The following is a 24,828-nucleotide window of genomic DNA, read 5'->3' on the forward strand; positions in this document are numbered from 1 at the left end:
TCCCATCTTCCCCTCCCGTGTTCCTCACCTCCCATTTTCACCTCCGGTGTTCCTCACCTCCCATCTTCACCGCCGGTGTTCCTCACCTCCCATCTTCACCTCCGGTGTTCCTCACCTCCCATTTTCACCTCCGGTGTTCCTCACCTCCCATTTTCACCTCCGGTGTTCCTCACCTCTCATCCTCACCTCCGGTGTTCCTCACCTCTCATCTTCACCTCCGGTGTTCCTCACCTCCCATCCTCACCTCAGGTGTTCCTCACTGCCCATCTTCACCTCCACTGTTCCTCATCTCCCATCTTCACCTCCGATGTTCCTCACTTCCCATCTTCACGTCCGGTGTTCCTCACTTCCCATCTTCACGTCCGGTGTTCCTCACCTCCCATTTTCACCACCGGTGTTCCTCACCTCACATCTTCACCTCTGGTGTTCCTCACCTCCCATCCTCACCTCTGGTGTTCCTCACCTCTCATCTTCCCCTCTGGTGTTTCTCACCTCTCATCTTCCCCTCTGGTGTTCCTCACCTCTCATCTTCCCCTCTGGTGTTCCTCACCTCTCATCTTCCCCTCTGGTGTTCCTCACCTCTCATCTTCCCCTCTGGTGTTCCTCACCTCTCATCTTCCCCTCTGGTGTTCCTCACCTCTCATCTTCCCCTCCGGTGTTCCTCACCTCTGGTGTTCCTCACTGCCCATCTTCACCTCCACTGTTCCTCACCTCCCATCTTCACCTCCGATGTTCCTCACTTCCCATCTTCACGTCCGGTGTTCCTCACCTCCCATTTTCACCACCGGTGTTCCTCACCTCACATCTTCACCTCTAGTGTTCCTCACCTCCCATCCTCACCTCTGGTGTTCCTCACCTCACATCTTCACCTCCGATGTTCCTCACTTCCCATCTTCACGTCCGGTGTTCCTCACCTCCCATTTTCACCACCGGTGTTCCTCACCTCACATCTTCACCTCTAGTGTTCCTCACCTCCCATCCTCACCTCTGGTGTTCCTCACCTCACATCTTCACCTCCGGTGTTCCTCACCTCCCATTTTCACCTCCGGTGTTCCTCACCTCTCATCTTCACCTCCGGTGTTCCTCACCTCTCATCTTCACCTCCAGTGTTCCTTACCTCCCATCTTCACCTCCGGTGTTCCTCACCTCCCATCTTCACCTCCGGTGTTCCTCACCTCCCATCTTCACCTCCGGTGTTCCTCACCTCCCATCTTCACCTCCGGTGTTCCTCACCTCCCATCTTCCGTTCCGGTGTTCCTCACCTCTGGTGTTCCTCACCTCCCATCTTCCGTTCCGGTGTTCCTCACCTCTGGTGTTCCTCACCTCCCATCTTCCCCTCCGGTGTTCCTCACCTCTGGTGTTGCTCACCTCCCATCTTCCCCTCCGGTGTTCCTCACCTCTGGTGTTCCTCACCTCCCATCTTCCCCTCCCGTGTTCCTCTCCTCCCATCTTCCCCTCCCGTGTTCCTCTCCTCCCATCTTCCCCTCTGGTGTTCCTCTCCTCCCATCTTCACCTCTGGTGTTCCTCTCCTCCCATCTTCACCTCCGGTGTTCCTCACCTCCCATTTTCACCTCCGATGTTCCTCACCTCTCATCTTCACCTCCAGTGTTCCTCACCTCTGGTGTTCCTCACTGCCCATCTTCACCTCCACTTTTCCTCATCTCCCATCTTCACCTCCGATGTTCCTCACTTCCCATCTTCACCTCCGGTGTTCCTCACCTCCCATTTTCACCTCCGGTGTTCCTCACCTCTCGTCTTCCCCTCCGATGTTCCTCACTTCCCATTTTCTCCTCTAGTGTTCCTCACCTCCCATCCTCATCTCTTGTGTTCCTCACCTCCCATCTTCACCTCTGGTGTTCCTCACCTCCCATTTTCACCTCTGGTGTCCCTTACCTCTCATCTTCACCTCCAGTGTTCCTCACCTCTGGTGTTCCTCACTGCCCATCTTCACCTCCGGTGTTCCTCACCTCCCATCTTCCCCTCCCGTGTTCCTCACCTCCCATTTTCACCTCCGGTGTTCCTCACCTCCCATCTTCACCGCCGGTGTTCCTCACCTCCCATCTTCACCTCCGGTGTTCCTCACCTCCCATTTTCACCTCCGGTGTTCCTCACCTCCCATTTTCACCTCCGGTGTTCCTCACCTCTCATCCTCACCTCCGGTGTTCCTCACCTCTCATCTTCACCTCCGGTGTTCCTCACCTCCCATCCTCACCTCAGGTGTTCCTCACTGCCCATCTTCACCTCCACTGTTCCTCATCTCCCATCTTCACCTCCGATGTTCCTCACTTCCCATCTTCACGTCCGGTGTTCCTCACTTCCCATCTTCACGTCCGGTGTTCCTCACCTCCCATTTTCACCACCGGTGTTCCTCACCTCACATCTTCACCTCTGGTGTTCCTCACCTCCCATCCTCACCTCTGGTGTTTCTCACCTCTCATCTTCCCCTCTGGTGTTCCTCACCTCTCATCTTCCCCTCTGGTGTTCCTCACCTCTCATCTTCACCTCCGGTGTTCCTCACCTCTCATCTTCACCTCCAGTGTTCCTTACCTCCCATCTTCACCTCCGGTGTTCCTCACCTCCCATCTTCACCTCCGGTGTTCCTCACCTCCCATCTTCACCTCCGGTGTTCCTCACCTCCCATCTTCACCTCCGGTGTTCCTCACCTCCCATCTTCCGTTCCGGTGTTCCTCACCTCTGGTGTTCCTCACCTCCCATCTTCCGTTCCGGTGTTCCTCACCTCTGGTGTTCCTCACCTCCCATCTTCCCCTCCGGTGTTCCTCACCTCTGGTGTTGCTCACCTCCCATCTTCCCCTCCGGTGTTCCTCACCTCTGGTGTTCCTCACCTCCCATCTTCCCCTCCCGTGTTCCTCTCCTCCCATCTTCCCCTCCCGTGTTCCTCTCCTCCCATCTTCCCCTCTGGTGTTCCTCTCCTCCCATCTTCACCTCTGGTGTTCCTCTCCTCCCATCTTCACCTCCGGTGTTCCTCACCTCCCATTTTCACCTCCGATGTTCCTCACCTCTCATCTTCACCTCCAGTGTTCCTCACCTCTGGTGTTCCTCACTGCCCATCTTCACCTCCACTTTTCCTCATCTCCCATCTTCACCTCCGATGTTCCTCACTTCCCATCTTCACCTCCGGTGTTCCTCACCTCCCATTTTCACCTCCGGTGTTCCTCACCTCTCGTCTTCCCCTCCGATGTTCCTCACTTCCCATTTTCTCCTCTAGTGTTCCTCACCTCCCATCCTCATCTCTTGTGTTCCTCACCTCCCATCTTCACCTCTGGTGTTCCTCACCTCCCATTTTCACCTCTGGTGTCCCTTACCTCTCATCTTCACCTCCAGTGTTCCTCACCTCTGGTGTTCCTCACTGCCCATCTTCACCTCCGGTGTTCCTCACCTCCCATCTTCCCCTCCCGTGTTCCTCACCTCCCATTTTCACCTCCGGTGTTCCTCACCTCCCATCTTCACCGCCGGTGTTCCTCACCTCCCATCTTCACCTCCGGTGTTCCTCACCTCCCATTTTCACCTCCGGTGTTCCTCACCTCCCATTTTCACCTCCGGTGTTCCTCACCTCTCATCCTCACCTCCGGTGTTCCTCACCTCTCATCTTCACCTCCGGTGTTCCTCACCTCCCATCCTCACCTCAGGTGTTCCTCACTGCCCATCTTCACCTCCACTGTTCCTCATCTCCCATCTTCACCTCCGATGTTCCTCACTTCCCATCTTCACGTCCGGTGTTCCTCACTTCCCATCTTCACGTCCGGTGTTCCTCACCTCCCATTTTCACCACCGGTGTTCCTCACCTCACATCTTCACCTCTGGTGTTCCTCACCTCCCATCCTCACCTCTGGTGTTTCTCACCTCTCATCTTCCCCTCTGGTGTTCCTCACCTCTCATCTTCCCCTCTGGTGTTCCTCACCTCTCATCTTCCCCTCTGGTGTTCCTCACCTCTCATCTTCCCCTCTGGTGTTCCTCACCTCTCATCTTCCCCTCCGGTGTTCCTCACCTCTGGTGTTCCTCACTGCCCATCTTCACCTCCACTGTTCCTCACCTCCCATCTTCACCTCCGATGTTCCTCACTTCCCATCTTCACGTCCGGTGTTCCTCACCTCCCATTTTCACCACCGGTGTTCCTCACCTCACATCTTCACCTCTAGTGTTCCTCACCTCCCATCCTCACCTCTGGTGTTCCTCACCTCACATCTTCACCTCCGATGTTCCTCACTTCCCATCTTCACGTCCGGTGTTCCTCACCTCCCATTTTCACCACCGGTGTTCCTCACCTCACATCTTCACCTCTAGTGTTCCTCACCTCCCATCCTCACCTCTGGTGTTCCTCACCTCACATCTTCACCTCCGGTGTTCCTCACCTCCCATTTTCACCTCCGGTGTTCCTCACCTCTCATCTTCACCTCCGGTGTTCCTCACCTCTCATCTTCACCTCCGGTGTTCCTCACCTCTCATCTTCACCTCCGGTGTTCCTCACCTCTCATCTTCACCTCCAGTGTTCCTCACCGCCCATCTTCACCTCCAGTGTTCCTCACCTCTGGTGTTCCTCACCCCGCATTTTAACCAAAGTGCTTCTCATCTCCCTGTTGTCACCTCCATGTTCTTAGCGCACAACTGTCAGCTCCGGTGTTCCTCACCTCCCATCTTCACCTCCGGTGTTCCTCACCTCCCATCTTCACCTCCGGTGTTCCTCACCTCCCATTTTTACCTCCGGTGTTCCTCATCTCTCATCTTCCCCTCCGGTCTTCCTCACCTCCCATCACCACCACCGGTGTTCCTCAGCTCCCATTTTCACCTCCGATGTTCCACGCCTCCCATCTTCACCTCCGGTGTTCCTCGCCTCCCATCTTCACCTCCGGTGTTCCTCGCCTCCCATCTTCACCTCCGGTGTTCCTCACCTCCCATCTTCACCTCCGGTGTTCCTCACCTCCCATCTTCACCTCCGGTGTGCCTCAGCTCCCATCTTCACCTTCGGTGTTCCTCGCCTCCCATCTTCACCTCCGGTGTTCCTCGCCTCCCATCTTCACCTCCGGTGTGCCTCACCTCCCATTTTCACCTCCGGTGTGCCTCACCTCCCATTTTCACCTCCGGTGTTCCTCACCTCCCATTTTCACCTCCGGTGTGCCTCACCTCCCATTTTCACCTCCGGTGTGCCTCACCTCCCATTTTCACCTCCGGTGTGCCTCACCTCCCATTTTTACCTCCGGTGTTCCTCACCTCCCTTCTTCACCAAAGACAGCGGTTGCATACCATCTATCAGGATCAGCTACAAGAACTTCTGTGTACTGAGGGTCAGTCTGGTCTCTATGTAGGTGTTTTTGTATGACAAGATGGGTCTGTTGAAAACTGTGTGTAAGTACCAGACTTTATTTTTAATTTCATAAAAGTTTTTTTGAAAGTGTCGTGTGATGCTGGTGCATTTTCTGTGTCCTATAGTGTTTTATCACAGCCTGGAAGCAGCAGAGCCATAGACACCATCTACCATTGGATTTTGGTTAAACTGGAGGGACGTGTGTCTTTTTTCAACCAGACTATGTAACTGTTTTCCATATAAACATTACAAAAGAACGTTCCACCGGTAATGACGTATTTTCAAGTTTCCCTACAAGATAGAATCCTCCTGAGCGCTGGCTGTACTGAATTGTATCTGCAGATCATGGAATGCAGGAATGAATATCACCTGGGAGAGATCAGTTGGTTCCGAGTTTCCAGTCTCTGGATATATGGAAATGGTTGAGATCTACCACCATGGGGAGTCCATGACACCATCTGGAAGGGGTAGGCCTTCACCTCCCTGATTATTAGATATAAAATGATTCTATGAGTTTCTATGTCACCCAACCGTCAGAAGGCTCCAGCCCTCTTGAGGCTTATGAATGGTTATATGGAGATATCAGGACCTTTAATCATCCATAGGAGGGCCTCTCATCATCCATAGGAGGGCCTCTCATCATCCATAGGAGGGCCTCTCATCATCCATAGGAGGGCCTCTCATCATCCATAGGAGGACCTCTCATCATCCATAGGAGAACCTCTCATCATTCATAGGAGAACCTCTCATCATCCATAGGAGGGCCTCTCATCATCCATAGGAGGACCTCTCATCATCCATAGGAGGACCTCTCATCATCCATAGGAGAACCTCTCATCATTCATAGGAGAACCTCTCATCATTCATAGGAGAACCTCTCATCATTCATAGGAGAACCTCTCATGATCCATATTCTAAGGTATAGAAGACGTTATTAGTATCTGCAGTGAAAGCTGCACGTGTTGTGAGGACTGACCTCTGAGGTCTGATATGAACAGAAATCTGGTGAACAAACATGAAAAATACACAGTTCTGTTTTAGCGCCTCTTATCAGCGTGTCAGGGCCGCTGTGGCGTGTGCAGAGGATGGGGGAATGCTCTGCGAGGTGCAATCTTCTGCAGAGTTTCCTCCATCCAGTACTGACCTCAGTCTTCTCTAACGTTAGGTTGTGTACGATGTGAAATGATTCCAAGATGAGTTATGTCATTCCCTTCACAGCTGGAGTGTTGTACAGCAATCACCTACAGTGTCATCAGTCTCTCATGTGACCTTTACGCCACTAGAACCTAGGGAATAAATAGTGGAGCCTCCAGCCAGAACTTGGACTCAACCTACCTGAGACAGGTAAGTCCTGTAGGGAAGTGCAGTCCCATATACGGAGACCCCTCTGTACCTTCATATCTCTCAGCTGTCTGTGTCTGTCCTGCAGGTGACTTTCATCATGCTGCGTACCCTCACCCTCCTCGCTGCCCTCTGCATAGTCACTTATGGTGAGTACCTACCTGTGTGGTCACAAAGCTTGGTTGTCTGTCTCTGGGGAAGACTAGAACTCACTGCTGTCTTATGACTCTCATACAACCCTGCAAGAATGGAACTTCCAGTCTAATTGAGGTCCAGGATTCAGAACTTTGCTCTATATTTCCTCTTCTCCACTCTATAATCAGTTGTAGGCCTCTATCCATCGTCACCCCGAGGCCGGTAATCATTACACCTTGCCCATACGGGGCTGGGGTGGGGTAGTGGTCCCTGTTATGATGAGGGGAAAGAAATGGCAACAACCTATCCTGTCATTTATCCCCCAGGCTGCCCCACCATCCTGACCAAGTCCCAATGGGGAGGACGTGCCGCCACCTGCCGTACCGCCATGACCACTCCCGTCACATATGTCGTCGTTCACCACACTGAGGGGACTGCCTGCTCCACCCAGTCTGCCTGCACCACCCAAGCCAAGAATATACAGAACTACCACATGAACAGCAATGGCTGGTGTGACATTGGATACAAGTAAGATGGATGGTGAAGATGCCATTGCTGGTGTGTAGATGACAAAAGCAGGTCATGGCCATTACGGTGGACTTGGGGGGAGGTGGGGACTCTCATACATGGGAGTAACTATATTTTACACAGAGAATGTCACCTACCAGGACCTACTGTATCAGACATGAGGACCAATGTACTAACATGGGGTACAATAACCCATTAACATCCAGCCACAGACCAGGAAGACGGCATCCATTATAACAACTGGGCCTTCTAGGGGTTGACTAGAGACTGATGACAGTTGTTTCCAGGCCTTGTGATTCTTCTCATCGCGGAGCTGGAAACACTCACTGCTCCTATACACATAAAATAGAATGAGAAATGCTGCATTATCATTGGCCAAGTCCGTGACTGACAGCGGGTCCTCCAAGATGATGGTTGGATAGGTGGAGGTCTCACCCAGCATTCCTCTCAGGGAGATAGAGCCCATAGGTGGCCCTCTATAGATTACTGAAAGCGGACATCTTACAGGATAAAGAGCACCATTGTTATACAAACCAAGGGAGTGGTGGGGTGGGGGGGTCCTCTGGTGAGTAGAAATTTGGACCAGTAACCAGGCAACCTGTCCTGAGACGACTGCAGTACCATACTAAAACAATACCAACAGGACAGCCCTTACTCAGAACACTACCTACCCACTTCCCAAACAGCTTCCAAAAAATGTGTCCTGTTTCCTGCAGCTTCCTGGTTGGAGAGGATGGCCTGGTGTACGAGGGCCGTGGCTGGACATCGGTTGGAGCTCACGCACCTAATTACAACTCCAACTCCATCGGCATCAGTGTCTTTGGTTCCTTCATGAGTAAGTGTGTGAAATGATCTCCCGGTAATGTGAGTCTTCAGGTTCTTTAAATCCTTCCTCTGATCCTATCTGTAACCCCAAACCTGACCTGCTAACCTTAACTCTAACCCTAGTCCTCTAACCCTCCTACCCTAGTCCACTAACTCTAACCCTAGTCCACTAAATCTAACCCTCGTCCTCTAACCCTCCGACCCTAGTCCACTAACTCTAACCCTAGTCCACTAAATCTAACCCTCATCCTCTAACCCTAGTCCTCTAACCCTCCTACCCTAGTCCACTAACTCTAACCCTAGTCCACTAAATCTAACCCTCATCCTCTAACCCTCCGACCCTAGTCCACTAACTCTAACCCTCTAACCCTAGTCCTCTAACCCTCCTACCCTAGTCCACTAACTCTAACCCTAGTCCACTAACTCTAACCCTAGTCCACTAAATCTAACCCTCGTCCTCTAACCCTCCGACCCTAGTCCACTAACTCTAACCCTCCTACCCTAGTCCTCTAACCCTCCTACCCTAGTCCACTAACTCTAACCCTAGTCCACTAAATCTAACCCTCATCCTCTAACCCTCCTACCCTAGTCCACTAACTCTAACCCTAGTCCACTAAATCTAACCCTCATCCTCTAATCCTCCAACCCTAGTCCACTAACTCTAACCCTCTAACCCTAGTCCTCTAACCCTCCTACCCTAGTCCACTAACTCTAACCCTCATCCTCTAACCCTCCTACCCTAGTCCACTAACTCTAACCCTCATCCTCTAACCCTCCTACCCTAGTCTTCTAACCCTACTCCTCTAACCCTCCTTCCCTAGTCCACTAACTCTAACCCTAGTCCTCTAACCCTCATCCTCTAACCCTCCTACCCTAGTCCACTAACTCTAACCCTAGTCATCTAACCCTCCTACCCTAGTCCACTAACTCTAACCCTCTAATCCTAGTCCTCTAACCCTCCTACCCTTGTCCACTAACTCTAACCCTAGTCCTCTAACCCTCCTACCCTAGTCCTCTAACTCTAACCCTCCAAACCTAGTCCTCTAACCCTCCAAACCTAGTCCTCTAACCCTCCAAACCTAGTCCTCTAACCCTCCAAACCTAGTCCTCTAACCCTCCAAACCTAGTCCTCTAACCCTTGTCCTCTAACTATAACCCTACTCCTCTAACCCTCCAAACCTAGTCCACCAACCCTAGTCCTCTAACCCTCCAACCCTAGTCCTCTAACCCTCCAACCCTAGTCCACTAACCCTCCAACCCTAGTCCACTAACCCTCCAACCCTAGTCCTCTAAACCTAACCCTAGTCCACTGACCCTCCAACCCTAGTCCACTAACCCTCCAACCCTAGTCCACTAACCCTCCAACCCTAGTCCACCAACCCTAGTCCTCCAACCCTAGGCCTCTAAACCTAACCCTAGTCCTCTGACCCTCCAACCCTAGTCCTCTAACCCTCCAACCCTAGTCCACCAACCCGTCATCTAACCCTAGTCCTCTAACCATAACCCTAGTCCTCTAACCCTCTTACTTTAGACGTTGTCTTCCAACCCTCTAACTCTAAGCCTCTAACTCTAACCCTAGTCCTCTAACCCTCCTACCCTAGTCCTCTAACCCTAGTCCTCTAACCCTAACCCTCTAATTCTAGTCCACTAACTCTAACCCTAGTCCTCTAACCCTCTAATTCTAGTCCTCTAACCCTCCTACCCTAGTCCTCTAACCCTAGTCCACCAACCCTAGTCATCTAACCCTAGTCTCCTAACCCTTGTCCTCTAGTCCTCCAATCCTCTAACTCTAACCCTAGTCATTTAACCCTAGTCCTCCAAGCCTCTAACTCTAACCCTTGTCCTCTAAACCTCCAACCCTAGTCCTCTAACCCTAACCATAGTACTCTAATCCTCCAACCCTAGTCCTCTAACCCTAACCATAGTACTCTAACCCTCCAACCCTAGTCCTCTATCCCTAACCCTCCAATCCTAGTCCTCTAACCCTGTCATCTAACCCTAGTCCACTAACCCTCCAACCCTAGTCCTCTATCCCTAACCCTAGTCCACTAACCCTCCAACTCTAGTCCTCTATCCCTAACCTTCCAATCCTAGTCCTTTCACCCTCTAACTCTAGTCCTCTAACTTTAACCCTTGTCTAACACTCTAACTTTAGACCTAGTCCTCCAACCCACTAACTCTAACCCTCCAAACCTAGTCCATTAACTCTAACCCTAGTCTTCTAACCCTCTAACTTTAGACCTAGTCCTCTAACTGTAATCCTTTGTCCTCTAACCCTCCTACCCCAGTCCTCTAACCCTCCTACCCCAGTCCTCTAATCGTAGTCCTCTAACCCTCCAACCCTAGTCCTCTAATCCTAGTCCACTAACCCTCTAACCCTAGTCCTCTAACCCTAGTCCTCTAACCCTCCTACCCTAGTCCTCTAACCCTCCTACCCTAGTCCACTAACCCTCCAACCCTAGTCCACCAACCCGTCATCTAACCCTAGTCCTCTAACCCTCTAACTTTAGACCTTGTCTTCCCACCCTCTAACTCTAAGCCTCTAACCCTCCTACCCTAGTCCTCTAACCCTCCTACCCTAGTCCACTAACCCTCTAATCCTAGTCCTCTAACCCTCGTCCTCTAACCCTCCAACCCTAGTCCTCTAACCCTCCAACCCTCGTCCTCTAACCCTCGTCCTCTAACCCTCCAACCCTAGTCCTCTAACCCTAGTCCTCTAACCCTCCAACCCTCGTCCTCTAACCCTCCAACCCTAGTCCTCCAACCCTCCACCCCTAGTCCTCCAACCCTCCAACCCTAGTCCTCCAACCCTCCACCCCTAGTCCTCCAACCCTCCAACCCTAGTCCTCCAACCCTCCAACCCTAGTCCTCCAACCCTCCAACCCTAGTCCTCTAACCCTCCAACCCTCGTCCTCTAACCCTCCAACCCTCGTCCTCTAACCCTCCAACCCTCGTCCTCTAACCCTCCAACCCTAGTCCTCCAACCCTCCAACCCTAGTCCTCCAACCCTCCAACCCTAGTCCTCTAACCCTCGTCCTCCAACCCTCATCCTCTAACACTGACAACTCCCTGGTTTGAGTGGTTAGTATTTGGTGTCACTACTAGAGCAGACCAGAGATGGCCAATAAGAAGGTAGCAGAGAAATGTTTCGGCAGTTGTCATAGCTACCATACAATGCCCCTCCTAGATTGTAAGCTCGGAAGAGTAGGGCCCTCTTACCCCTCGTACCGTCTGTCTTTGTTGTACTGGGCCATGTATTGCCCCCCTCATTGTACAGAGCTGAGCAAACCCTTTGGCGCTATACAAACTCCATGTAATAATAATAATAATGTCCAGATGCAGAATTGTATTAATTGTATTGGGGTCTCTCCACCCACAACTGGTCTATCAGTGTTTGGTTGCAGTTTCCTGTACCTCCTGGGGACTCTGGGATCTGTACATTCTGGTCATCATGAGGAGGTCCCACCATCCCTGCTGAAATTTTCCTTTCTATTGTGGAGAATAGAGGGGTGGGAAATCCCTGAGGTGGGTGGGGCCAGTTACTATGCTGTGGAGATCTGACGGCTGGAGTCCTCCCACCAGGAACCACCAGACTCCACGTCTAGATGAAATACCATGTTTGGGTGGAGTGGCCCTATGATCTGAACATTGCACTGATTATACGGATTCTTATAGGCCATAACCCCAACACCGCCGCCCAGAATGCCGTGAAGAATCTCATCAGTTGTGGGGTCACCAAGGGCTACATCAAGTCCGCCTACATCCTGAAGGGACACCGCAATGTCACCGCCACCGACTGTCCCGGAAACACCTTCTACAGCACCATCACTACCTGGCCCCGCTTCCAGGCTTAAAGCTGGGGCCCCAAAATGTGTTCACTGAGGAAGGGGCCCCAACATGTGTTCACTGAGGAAGGGGCCCCAACATGTGTTCACCGAGGAAGGGGCCCCAACATGTGTTCACTGAAGGGAGGCCGGAGGGGCCCCAAAACCTCCATCTGTATATTCTGTGTTATATTCTACTAAAAACCTCAATAAATGTGACTTCTGAGGAACTCTCTGAGTGATATTGTGACTGCAGTGTGGTGGGTGTGGCGTGGACTCCTCCCACCTATGGGGGTATGTGCAGTGTGGTGGGTGTGGCATGGACTCCTCCCTCTTATGGGTGTGTGACTACAGTGTGGTGGGTGTGGCATGGACTCCTCCCTCCTATGGGGGTGTGACTGCAGTGTGGTGGGTGTGGCGTGGACTCCTCCCACCTATGGGGGTATGTGCAGTGTGGTGGGTGTGGCATGGACTCCTCCCTCTTATGGGTGTGTGACTACAGTGTGGTGGGTGTGGCATGGACTCCTCCCTCCTATGGGGGTGTGACTGCAGTGTGGTCGGTGTGGCATGGACTCCTCCCGCCTATGGGAGTGTGACTGCAGTGTGATGGGTGTGGCATGGACTCCTCACGTCTATGGCGGTATGTGACTACAGTGTGGTGGGTGTGGCATGGACTCCTCCCACCTATGGGGGTATGTGCAGTGTGGTGGGTGTGGCATGGACTCCTCCCTCTTATGGGTGTGTGACTACAGTGTGGTGGGTGTGGCATGGACTCCTCCCTCCTATGGGGGTGTGACTGCAGTGTGGTGGGTGTGGCGTGGACTCCTCCCACCTATGGGGGTATGTGCAGTGTGGTGGGTGTGGCATGGACTCCTCCCTCTTATGGGTGTGTGACTACAGTGTGGTGGGTGTGGCATGGACTCCTCCCTCCTATGGGGGTGTGACTGCAGTGTGGTGGGTGTGGCGTGGACTCCTCCCACCTATGGGGGTATGTGCAGTGTGGTGGGTGTGGCATGGACTCCTCCCTCTTATAGGTGTGTGACTACAGTGTGGTGGGTGTGGCATGGACTCCTCCCTCCTATGGGGGTGTGACTGCAGTGTGGTCGGTGTGGCATGGACTCCTCCCGCCTATGGGAGTGTGACTGCAGTGTGGTGGGTGTGGCATGGACTCCTCCCTCCTATGGGGGTGTGACTGCAGTGTGATGGGTGTGGCATGGACTCCTCACGTCTATGGCGGTATGTGACTACAGTGTGGTGGGTGTGGCATGGACTCCACCCGCCTATGGGCGTGTGACTGCAGCGTGGTGGGTGTGGCATGGACTCCTCCCTTCTATGGGCATAGACTCCTCCCTCTAATGATCAATCAATATTAACAAAAATGGATTTTCTATTTCTGCAATGACCATGACAACGCTGACAGTGCTGGAGGTGTCCATGGGGGTAGGAAAACATGGCTGCATCATCTCTCCTAAATCCCAGGACACGGCCTCCATAACCCCCCAAGTCCCAGGACACGGCCACCATAACCCCCCAAATCCCAGGACACGGCCACCATAACCCCCCAAATCCCAGGACACGGCCACCATAACCCTCCCAAATCCCAGAACGCGGCCTCCATAACCCCCAAATCCAAGGACGCGGCCATCATAACCCCCCAAATCCCAGGACACGGCCACCATAACCCTCCCAAATCCAAGGACACGGCCTCCATCATCCCTCAAATCCCAGGACACGGCCACCATCATCCCTCAAATCCAAGGACATGGCTGCCATCATCCCCCCAAATCCCAGGACACGGCCACCATCATCCCTCAAATCCAAGGACATGGCTGCCATCATCCCCCCACATCCCAGATCCATCATTCCCCCAGAATACCAGGACACGGCTTCATCATCCCCCCAAATCTAAGGACATGGCTGCCGTCCCCCAAAACACGGCTGCCATTGCCTCCACAAATCCCAGGACACGGGCGCCATAACTCCCAAAATCCCAGAACACGGCCACCAAAACCCCCCAAATCCCAGGACACAGCCACCATAACCCCCCAAATCCCAGGACACGGCCACCATAACCCCCCAAATCCCAGGACACGGCCACCAAAACCCCCCAAATCCCAGGACACAGCCACCATAACCCCCCAAATCCCAGGACACAGCCACCATAACCCCCCAAATCCCAGAACACGGCCACCAAAACCCCCCAAATCCCAGGACACAGCCACCATAACCCCCCAAATCCCAGGACATGGCCTCCATCATCCCTCAAATCCCAGGACACGGCCTCCATCATCCCTCAAATCCCAGGACACAGCCACCATAACCCCCCAAATCCCAGGACACGGCCTCAATCTTCCCTCAAATCCCAGCACACGGCCACCATAACCCCCCAAATCCCAGGACACAGCCTCCATCTTCCCTCAAATCCCAGGACATGGCCACCATCATCCCTCAAATCCAAGGACATGGATGCCATCATCCCCCTACATCCCAGAAACATCATTCCCCCATAATACCAGGACATGGCCACCATAACCCCCCAAATCCCAGGACACAGCCTCCATCATCCCTCAAATCCCATAACACAGATTCATCATCCCCCAAATCCAAGGACATGGCTGCCATCATCCCCCTACATCCCAGAAACATCATTCCCCCAGAATCCCAGGACGTGGCCACCATAACCCCCCAAATCCCAGGACACAGCTTCATCATCCCCCCCAAATCTAAGGACATGGCTGCCATCATCCCCCAAAACCCCAGAACACGGCTGCCATTGCCTCCACAAATCCCAGGACACGGGCACCATAACTCCCAAAATCCTAGAACACGGCCACCATAACCCCCCAAATCCCAGAACACGGACACCATAACCCCCCAAATCCCAGGACACGGCCACCATAACCCCCCAAATCCCAGGACATGGCTGCCATCATCCCCCAAAACCCCAGAACACGGCTGCCATTGCCTCCACAAATCCCAGGACACGGGCGCCATAACTCCCAAAATCCTAGAACACGGCCACCATAACCCCCCAAATCCCAGAACACGGCCACCATAACCCCCCAAATCCCAGGACACGGCCGCCATCATCCCCCAAAACCCCAGAACACGGCTGCCATTGCCTCCACAAATCCCAGGACACGGGCGCCATAACTCCCAAAATCCTAGAACACGGCCACCATAACCCCCCAAATCCCAGAACACGGCCACCATAACCCCCCAAATCCCAGGACACGGCCACCATAACCCCCCAAATCCCAGGACACGGCCACCATAACCCCCCAAATCCCAGGACATGGCTGCCATCATCCCCCAAAACCCCAGAACACGGCTGCCATTGCCTCCACAAATCCCAGGACACGGGCGCCATAACTCCCAAAATCCTAGAACACGGCCACCATAACCCCCCAAATCCCAGAACACGGCCACCATAACCCCCCAAATCCCAGGACACGGCCACCATAACCCCCCAAATCCCAGAACACGGCCACCATAACCCCCCAAATCCCAGAACACGGCCACCATAACCCCCCAAATCCCAGGACACGGCCTCCATCATCTCTCAAATCCCAGGACACGGCCACCATAACCCCCCAAATGCCAGGACACGGCCTCAATCTTCCCTCAAATCCCAGGACATGGCCACCATAACCCCCCAAATCCCAGGACACAGCCTCCATCAGCCCTCAAATCCCATAACACAGATTCATCATCCCCCAAATCCAAGGACATGGCTGCCATCATCCCCCCACATCCCAGAACCATCATTCCCCCAGAATCCCAGGACACGGCCACCATAACCCCCCAAATCCCAGGACACAGCTTCATCATCCCCCCCAAATCTAAGGACATGGCTGCCATCATCCCCCAAAACCCCAGAACACGGCTGCCATTGCCTCCACAAATCCCAGGACACGGGCACCATAACTCCCAAAATTCTAGAACACGGCCACCATAACCCCCCAAATCCCAGAACACGGCCACCATAACCCCCCAAATCCCAGGACACGGCCTCCATCATCTCTCAAATCCCAGGACACGGCCACCATAACCCCCCAAATGCCAGGACACGGCCTCAATCTTCCCTCAAATCCCAGGACATGGCCACCATAACCCCCCCAAATCCCAGGACACAGCCTCTATCATCCCTCAAATCCAAGGACATGGCTGCCATCATCCCCCCACATCCCAGAACCATCATTCCCCCAGAATCCCAGGACACGGCCACCATAACCCCCCAAATCCCAGGACACAGCTTCATCATCCCCCCAAATCTAAGGACATGGCTGCCATCATCCCCCAAAACCCCTGAACACGGCTGCCATTGCCTCCACAAATCCCAGGACACGGGCGCCATAACTCCCAAAATCCTAGAATACGGCCACCATAACCCCCAAATCCCAGGACACGGCCACCATAACCCCCCAAATCCCAGGACACGGCCACCATAACCCCCCAAATCCCAGGACACGGCCTCCATAACCCCCCAAATACCAGGACACGGCCTCCATAACCCCCCAAATCCCAGGACACGGCCACCATAACCCCCCAAATCCCAGGACACGGCCACCATAACCCCCCAAATCCCAGGACACAGCCCCCATCATTCCCCCAAATCCCAGGATATGGCTGCCATCACCTCCTCCAAATCCCAGGACACGGCCTCCATCATCCCTGGAAAGTCCCAAAACACGGCCATCATCATTCTCCCAAATCCCAGGACACGGCCTCCATCATCCTTGGAAAGTCCCAAAACACGGCCACCATCATTCCCCCAAATCCCAGGACACGGCCTCTATCATCCCTGGAAAGTCCCAAAACACGGCCACCATCATTCCCCCAAATCCCAGGACACGGCCTCTATCATCCCTGGAAAGTCCCAAAACACGGCCACCATCATTCCTCCAAATCCCAGGACACGGCCTCTATCATCCCTGGAAAGTCCCAAAACACGGCCACCATTATTCCCCCAAATCCCAGGACACGGCCACCATAACCCCCCAAATCCCAGGACACAGCTTCATCATCCCCCCCAAATCTAAGGACATGGCTGCCATCATCCCCCAAAACCCCAGAACACGGCTGCCATTGCCTCCACAAATCCCAGGACACGGGCGCCATAACTCCCAAAATTCTAGAACACGGCCACCATAACCCCCCAAATCCCAGAACACGGCCACCATAACCCCCCAAATCCCAGGACACGGCCTCCATCATCTCTCAAATCCCAGGACACGGCCACCATAACCCCCCAAATGCCAGGACACGGCCTCAATCTTCCCTCAAATCCCAGGACATGGCCACCATAACCCCCCCAAATCCCAGGACACAGCCTCCATCATCCCTCAAATCCCAGGACATGGCTGCCATCACCTCCTCCAAATCCCAGGACATGGCCACCATAACCCCCCCAAATCCCAGGACACAGCCTCTATCATCCCTCAAATCCAAGGACATGGCTGCCATCATCCCCCCACATCCCAGAACCATCATTCCCCCAGAATCCCAGGACACGGCCACCATAACCCCCCAAATCCCAGGACACAGCTTCATCATCCCCCCAAATCTAAGGACATGGCTGCCATCATCCCCCAAAACCCCTGAACACGGCTGCCATTGCCTCCACAAATCCCAGGACACGGGCGCCATAACTCCCAAAATCCTAGAATACGGCCACCATAACCCCCAAATCCCAGGACACGGCCACCATAACCCCCCAAATCCCAGGACACGGCCACCATAACCCCCCAAATCCCAGGACACGGCCTCCATAACCCCCCAAATACCAGGACACGGCCTCCATAACCCCCCAAATCCCAGGACACGGCCACCATAACCCCCCAAATCCCAGGACACGGCCACCATAACCCCCCAAATCCCAGGACACAGCCCCCATCATTCCCCCAAATCCCAGGATATGGCTGCCATCACCTCCTCCAAATCCCAGGACACGGCCTCCATCATCCCTGGAAAGTCCCAAAACACGGCCATCATCATTCTCCCAAATCCCAGGACACGGCCTCCATCATCCTTGGAAAGTCCCAAAACACGGCCACCATCATTCCCCCAAATCCCAGGACACGGCCTCTATCATCCCTGGAAAGTCCCAAAACACGGCCACCATCATTCCCCCAAATCCCAGGACACGGCCTCTATCATCCCTGGAAAGTCCCAAAACACGGCCACCATCATTCCTCCAAATCCCAGGACACGGCCTCTATCATCCCTGGAAAGTCCCAAAACACGGCCACCATCATTCCCCCAAATCCCATCAGTAACAGACCTCACCTTCTGTGGAGGGTCACCTAGTCAGCCCCCTTAGTCCTGGGTCCGGGATGGAGACATGTTCAGCTGTTTTGGGATCCTCGCCATTGGCAGATCTTCTTCGTGAACGTGATCTGCTGGTGACACGCCCAGTGCCTCTGATCTTCAAACGTCTAATCAACTGCTCCACGTTCTCCCGGCCGAGGGCCACATCTGTTCCCCAAATCCTGAATTCTGCACCCCTCTTCTATGCTACATGAAGGGACCTCCAGCCACAGGGCTGCCCAGATCTTCAGAGATGTCCAACTCTAGACGTGTGACCCTCATTACAGCACGACCCGGACCCTCTATAAACATATATATACACAGCTCCACCAATGAGAGGAAGACTCTGAGAACCCATCAGATCCCAATGGGGAGGAATCTCCTGCTGGATCTCTATACTGACATGGACGGGGGATGGGTGAGGAACGTAAGGATGCCCCATCATTGGATGGAAATGATGGACCTACAGAGGACTGAATTCACAGACACCCCGAAAATCAAAGTGAAGAAATGATGGAGCAGGTGAGTCCATGAAATGTCATTGCAGCAACTCAGAATGGCCCTCAGTAGTCTGTGTGGCCCCCACGTGCTTGTATGCATGCCTGACAACGTCGGGGGGAGGATCCTAATGAGACCACGGATGGTGTCCTGGGGGATTTCCTCCCAGATCTGGACCAGGACATCACTGAGCTCCTGGACAGTCTGAGGTGTAACCTGGCGGCGTCGGATGGCCTGAAACATGACATCCCAGAGGGGTTCTATTGGATTTAGGTCAGGTGAGTGTGGGGGCCATTCAGTGGTATCAATTCCTTCATCCTCCAGGAACTGCCTGCATACTCCTCCCACATGAGGCTGGGCATTGCCAGGAGGAACCCGGGACCCCACCGCACCGGGAGGAACCCGGGACCCCACCGCACCGGGAGGAACCCGGGACCCCACCGCACCGGGAGGAACCCGAGACCCCACCGCACCAGGAGGAACCCGAGACCCCACCGCACCAGCATAGGGTCTGACAATGGGTCCAAGGAGTTCATCCCGATACCTATTGGCAGTCAGGGTGCCATTGTCTAGCCTGTAGAGGTCTGTGTGTCCCTCCATGGAGATGCCCCCCCAGACCATCACTGACCCACCACCACAACAGTCATACTGAACCATGTTACAGGTAGCAGAATGTTCTCCACGGCTTCTCCAGACCCTTTCATGTGTCACATGTGCTCAGGGGGAACCTGCTCTCATCTGTGAAAAGCACAGGGGGCCAGTGGTGGACCTGCCAATTCTGGGGTTCAATGGCCAATGCCAATCCAGCTCTATGGTGCCAGGCAGGGAGCACAGGGCCACTAGAGGACGTCGGGCCCTCAGGCCACCCTCATGAAGTCTGTTTCTGATAGTCTGGTCAGAGACATTCCCACCAGTGGCCTGCTGGAGGAAATTTTGTAGACCTCTGGCAGGGCTCATCCTGTTCCTCCTCCACAAAGGAGCAGATACCGGTCCTGCTGATGGGTTAAGGACCTTCTACGGCCCTGTCCAGCTCTCCTAGAGGAACTGCTTGTCTCCCGGAACCTCCTCCGTGCTCTCGTCTCCCGGAACCTCCTCCGTGCTCTCGTCTCCCGGAACCTCCTCCGTGCTCTCGTCTCCCGGAACTTCCTTCTTTCCTGTCGTCTCCCGGAACCTCCTCCATGCTCTTGAGACTGTGCTGGGAGACACAGCACACCTTCTGGCAATGGTAGGTATTGATGTGCCATCCTGGAGGAGTTGGACTGCCTGTGTGACCTCTGTAGGGTCCAGGTATGGCCTCCATGCTACTAGTAGAGACACCGACCCGAGCCAAATGCAGAATGAGGGAAAAACAGTCATAAAAGATGAGGAGGGAAAAAACGTCAGTGGCCTCCACCTGTAAAATCATTCCTGTTTTGGGGGTCGTCTCAATGCTGCCCATCTAGTGCCCCTGTTAAGTTCATGAACACCAAAGCAGCTGAAACTGATGAACAATCCCCTCTGCGACTTCCCTGACCAGATCCTCTGCGACTTACCTGACCAGATCCTCTGCGACTTACCTGACCAGATCCTCTGCGACTTACCTGACCAGATCCTCTGCGACTTACCTGACCAGATCCTCTGCGACTTCCCTGACCAGATCCATATCCCAGGAGGGTCATCAACTTCATGCGACTCGGATCACAAAGTCGTCCTGTCAATAGTCGGAGCCGTGTACTTCCCTTCTCTCCAAGTCTCGGGTCCTCTTCCTCCTATGTGCTACAGAGGGCGGAGTCATGACATGGTGCTCCCTCCACGGGGGAAGGGGAGAATTGATACTTCGGGGAGCACAGGAAGTGGATCTAGTATTGCCCTCCCATTGGCTGCTCTGGATGACTGAATGTTGCACAGAAGTAACCAATACCAATCGTTTATTGTCCCAAAATATACAAATATCGTATTTACAGACGGGATTTCTGCCCTCAGTCCAGGTTCACACCTACGCGTTTCACGCCGCGGTCCGCACAAACGCACAGCAGTCCATGTAACATGATGTCCTATGGGGCGGGTTCACACCTACGCGTTTCCCACCGCGATTCATAGAAACGCACAGCAGTCCATGGAACACGATGTCCTATGGGGCGGGTTCACACCTACGCGTTTCCCACCGCGATTCATAGAAACGCACAGAAGTCCATGTAACATGATGTCCTATGGGGCGAGTTCACACCTACGCGTTTCCCGCCACAATTTGCAAAAACGCACAGCAGTCCATGTAACATGATGTCCTATGGGGCGGGTTCACACCTACGCGTTTCCCACCGCGATTCATAGAAACGCACAGAAGTCCATGTAACATGATGTCCTATGGGGCGGGTTCACACCTACGCGTTTCCCGCCGCAATTCGCACAAACGCACAGCAGTCCATGGAACACGATGTCCTTTGGGGCGGGTTCACCCCTACGCGTTTCCCGCCGTGATGCATTTTTTTGGAAAGGGGCGGGGACTTTTTTAAACGCAAAACATTGTTTTTGGTTCTGTAGACTTCAATGGAGACGCTGCAGAAAAGCATGCAGTGCGTTTTTGATGCATTTTTGATGCGTTTCATTCTGCCCAGCAACAAGTTGAAAAAAAACAAACGCATAAAAACCGCATCAAAAATGCATCACAAAGAAGCACCACAAAAATGGCCGAAACGCCAACTGCACAGGTGTGAACCTCGTCTTCATACCGGCATGGACACGGGACAACGACTCACAGATACAGACCACATCGAATGACCAACAAATCTACAGCAAAGACAAAGCAATGGAACCATCACTGGAGTATAAGTGCCACCACCAATCCGGGGGTGCGGGAGACGGAGAATTCGGGGAGTCCAGGACTGAGCCGCCCACAGAATCCCAATCCGGGAATGATGCCACCCCTACGAAGGACCTCGGACAGAAGATCGATGGTGGAGATAGACAGACGTTCGTCAGGAGCTCCAAGTCTCCTCGGAAAGTCCCGGATCACACCACCTTCTGTCCAATGCCTTCCGCAGAAGAACATTCCGGCAAAGCTTTCCTCCCTCCCCCCGGTTTTGGGAGACAAAACTTTGGTTGGAGAAACGTTTCCACCAGAACTGTAAATTGTCCCATATGAAGATGTCCCAGATTGACCTGTTGTGGCCCCACATTGGAGGCTCACCTCAGGAGAGTTCGGTCAGGTCAAGCTCCCTGTAAACATGAATCCAATATGGCGGCAGGGTCAGAGGGCGAGGGTCTCACCAAGGAAAGTCACAAAGATCCGGCACAGGTTGGTGACTGTTGGTCGGTGAAGGTTCTCCTCTGTGTCATCGTAGGTGTGCCAGACCTCCGGGAATGGTGTGGAGATGACGTGAAGAACAGGAACACCTACAACATACAAGGAACACGCAGATCATTCACTGCCACTGAAAGTAACATGGAAGAGGAGGCTGAGGAATGGCACTGACCTTTCCGGAGGAATGGGATATGGTCATCCTCTACAGCTCCATAGTACAGATGAGGATGAAAGTAGGAATTCTCCAACGAGTGGGACTGCAGGAGATTCAGCCGATGTAACCGCTTCTCTACAGAAAAAGAAAGAATGAGGACGTTCAAAACAGAATGAGAGAGAACGTGCCAGAATGTACATGGGAGAATGAGAGGGAACATTCCTGAATGTACGGGGGAGAATGAGAGAGAACATTCCTGAATGTACAGGGGAGAATGAGAGGGAACATTCCTGAATGTACGGGGGAGAATGAGAGAGAACATTCCTGAATGTACGGGAGAGAATGAGAGGGAACATTCCTGAAAGTACAGGAGAGAATGAGAGAGAACATTCCTGAATGTACAGGGGAGAATGAGAGGGAACATTCCTGAATGTACGGGAGAGAATGAGAGAGAACATTCCTGAATGTACAGGGGAGAATGAGAGGGAACATTCCTGAATGTACGGGGGAGAATGAGAGAGAACATTCCTGAATGTACAGGAGAGAATGAGAGAGAACATTCCTGAATGTACGGGAGAGAATGAGAGAGAACATTCCTGAATGTACAGGGGAGAGAATGAGAGAGAACATTCCTGAATGTACGGGAGAGAATGAGAGAGAACATTCCTGAATGTACAGGGGAGAATGAGAGGGAACATTCCTGAATGTACGGGGGAGAATGAGAGAGAACATTCCTGAATGTACGGGGGAGAATGAGAGAGAACATTCCTGAATGTACAGGGGAGAATGAGAGAGAACATTCCTGAATGTACAGGGGAGAATGAGAGAGAACATTCCTGAATGTACGGGAGAGAATGAGAGAGAACATTCCTGAATGTACGGGGGAGAATGAGAGAGAACATTCCTGAATGTACAGGGGAGAATGAGAGAGAACATTCCTGAATGTACAGGGGAGAATGAGAGAGAACATTCCTGAATGTACAGGGGAGAATGAGAGAGAACATTCCTGAATGTACACGGGAGAATGAGAGAGAACATTCCTGAATGTACGGGAGAGAATGAGAGGGAACATTCCTGAATGTACGGGAGAGAATGAGAGAACATTCCTGAATGTACAAGGGAGAATGAGAGGGAACATTCCTGAATGTACACGGGAGAAAGAGAGAACACTCCTGAATGTACACGGGAGAAAGAGAGAACATTCCTGAATGTACGGGAGAATGAGAGGGAACATTCCTGAATGTACGGGAGGGAATGAGAGGGAACATTCCTGAATGTACGGGAGAGAATGAGAGAGAACATACCAGAATGTACATGGGAGAATGAGAGAGAACATTCCTGAATGTACATGGGAGAATGAGAGGGAACATTCCTGAATGTACAGGGGAGAATGAGAGAGAACATTCCTGAATGTACAGGGGAGAGAATGAGAACATTCCTGAATGTACAGGGGAGAATGAGAGAGAACATACCAGAATGTACATGGGAGAATGAGAGAGAACATTCCTGAATGTACATGGGAGAATGAGAGAGAACATTCCTGAATGTACGGGGGAGAATGAGAGAGAACATTCCTGAATGTACGGGGGAGAATGAGAACATTCCTGAATGTACAGGGGAGAATGAGAGAGAACATTCCTGAATGTACAGGGGAGAATGAGAGAGAACATTCCTGAATGTACAGGGGAGAATGAGAGAGAACATTCCTGAATGTACAGGGGAGAATGAGAGAGAACATTCCTGAATGTACAGGGGAGAATGAGAGAGAACATTCCTGAATGTACAGGGGAGAATGAGAGAGAACATTCCTGAATGTACAGGGGAGAATGAGAGAGAACATTCCTGAATGTACAGGGGAGAATGAGAGAGCATGGGGGGAGTATAGAGGAGTCCAGGGGCCATATCATCTAGAATGAGCTTGGGGGGGGGGTTGGGGTATAGAGAAGAGAAGCTCCGCCTTCCCAATGTCCCAATGGGGCTCTCTGATGCACTGCTTGCATCACAAGACTTCACATGCCCCGCCCATAATTCCACCCCCTCACAGAATATCAATTACAAATAGGATTGTCTGCTTTCACTTTGTGCCTGCTGGACAGACAGCTCCGCCTCCTGAGCCACTGCCAATCAAATGCCTTGCTTGAGGGGGGAGGGGCTTGGTATTCCGTGGGTGGGAGTGCACATGTAGGCGTGGCTACACTGGGACTTCAGAGGAAACTGCAAGACAGCATAGCCCCCCCTATAGGCAGAAACGAGGGGGAGGGGATTATGAGCGGCTGCAATCAGTGGGGGAGGAGCTCCGATCTCACCAGAAATGACACTTCAATCCCTAATATTGGGAGGGGGAGGGGGAGGGGGAGGGGCATACACACTACTCATCGATACATCTGATTGGTTCTCCAGGACCATCTGCAGCCCACGTGGATCCTCACCCAGGGAGTGGAGCCTCAGGTAGTGACTGGCGGTCTCCTGGAAGTGGTTGAGGATCAGAGGATTCGGAGCTCCCAGCAAATCCAGAAGAACAAAGAGATCCTGAGAGAGAGAGAGACCAATCAGGAGCCAGATCCACCGGGACTGGATCTGTCTCCTTCATACGCTGTGTGGCCAAAAATCCCTG

The 24,828-nt window shown here is 53.0% G+C and overlaps 2 protein-coding genes across 3 annotated transcripts in view; one reads left to right on the forward strand and one right to left on the reverse strand.

Annotated features, from left to right (window-relative positions):
* Positions 1 to 3,226: 3,226 nt before the first annotated feature.
* Positions 3,227 to 12,203, forward strand: LOC149430604 (peptidoglycan-recognition protein SC2-like). Of its 2 annotated transcripts, XM_089666196.1 has the most exons (6): positions 5,110 to 5,787; positions 6,539 to 6,664; positions 6,750 to 6,810; positions 7,123 to 7,324; positions 8,041 to 8,159; positions 11,825 to 12,203. In XM_089666196.1, the coding sequence occupies exons 3-6, from the start codon at positions 6,762 to 6,764 to the stop codon at positions 12,001 to 12,003; spliced, it is 549 nt and encodes a 182-aa protein (XP_089522322.1). In that variant the 5' UTR covers positions 5,110 to 5,787; positions 6,539 to 6,664; positions 6,750 to 6,761; the 3' UTR covers positions 12,004 to 12,203. The 2 variants fall into 2 exon arrangements, 1 of the variants encoding a protein (XP_089522322.1); XR_016309487.1 differs by lacking the exons at positions 6,750 to 6,810; positions 7,123 to 7,324; positions 8,041 to 8,159; positions 11,825 to 12,203 and having other exon boundaries at positions 3,227 to 5,787; positions 6,539 to 6,667.
* Positions 12,204 to 20,670: 8,467 nt separating this feature from the next.
* Positions 20,671 to 24,828, reverse strand: part of QPCTL (glutaminyl-peptide cyclotransferase like) — a 76,258-nt gene continuing 72,100 nt past the window's right edge. The window contains exons 5-7 of the mRNA XM_089666198.1: positions 24,644 to 24,743; positions 22,233 to 22,349; positions 20,671 to 22,152 (exon numbers count right to left, since the gene is read on the reverse strand). Of these exons, the coding sequence (XP_089522324.1) occupies positions 22,007 to 22,152; positions 22,233 to 22,349; positions 24,644 to 24,743 (363 nt within the window). The 3' untranslated portion in view covers positions 20,671 to 22,006. The remainder of the gene's footprint in view (positions 22,153 to 22,232; positions 22,350 to 24,643; positions 24,744 to 24,828) is intronic.

This window comes from Staurois parvus, unplaced genomic scaffold (genome assembly GCF_062004578.1).
Source record: "Staurois parvus isolate SC_StPar_1 unplaced genomic scaffold, SC_StPar_1.0 ptg002598l, whole genome shotgun sequence".
In the NCBI taxonomy this organism is placed as follows: domain Eukaryota; kingdom Metazoa; phylum Chordata; class Amphibia; order Anura; family Ranidae; genus Staurois; species Staurois parvus.

What these genes read in the sequence shown, in the direction of transcription:
- LOC149430604 (XM_089666196.1), top strand. Translation starts at nt 6,762, where the DNA reads ATGCTGCGTACCCTCACCCTCCTCGCTGCCCTCTGCATAGTCACTTAT. An exon ending in CCTCTGCATAGTCACTTATG is followed by an intron (nt 6,811 to 7,122) that starts GTGAGTACCTAC and finishes TTTATCCCCCAG; the next exon opens with GCTGCCCCACCATCCTGACC. An exon ending in TGGTGTGACATTGGATACAA is followed by an intron (nt 7,325 to 8,040) that starts GTAAGATGGATG and finishes TGTTTCCTGCAG; the next exon opens with CTTCCTGGTTGGAGAGGATG.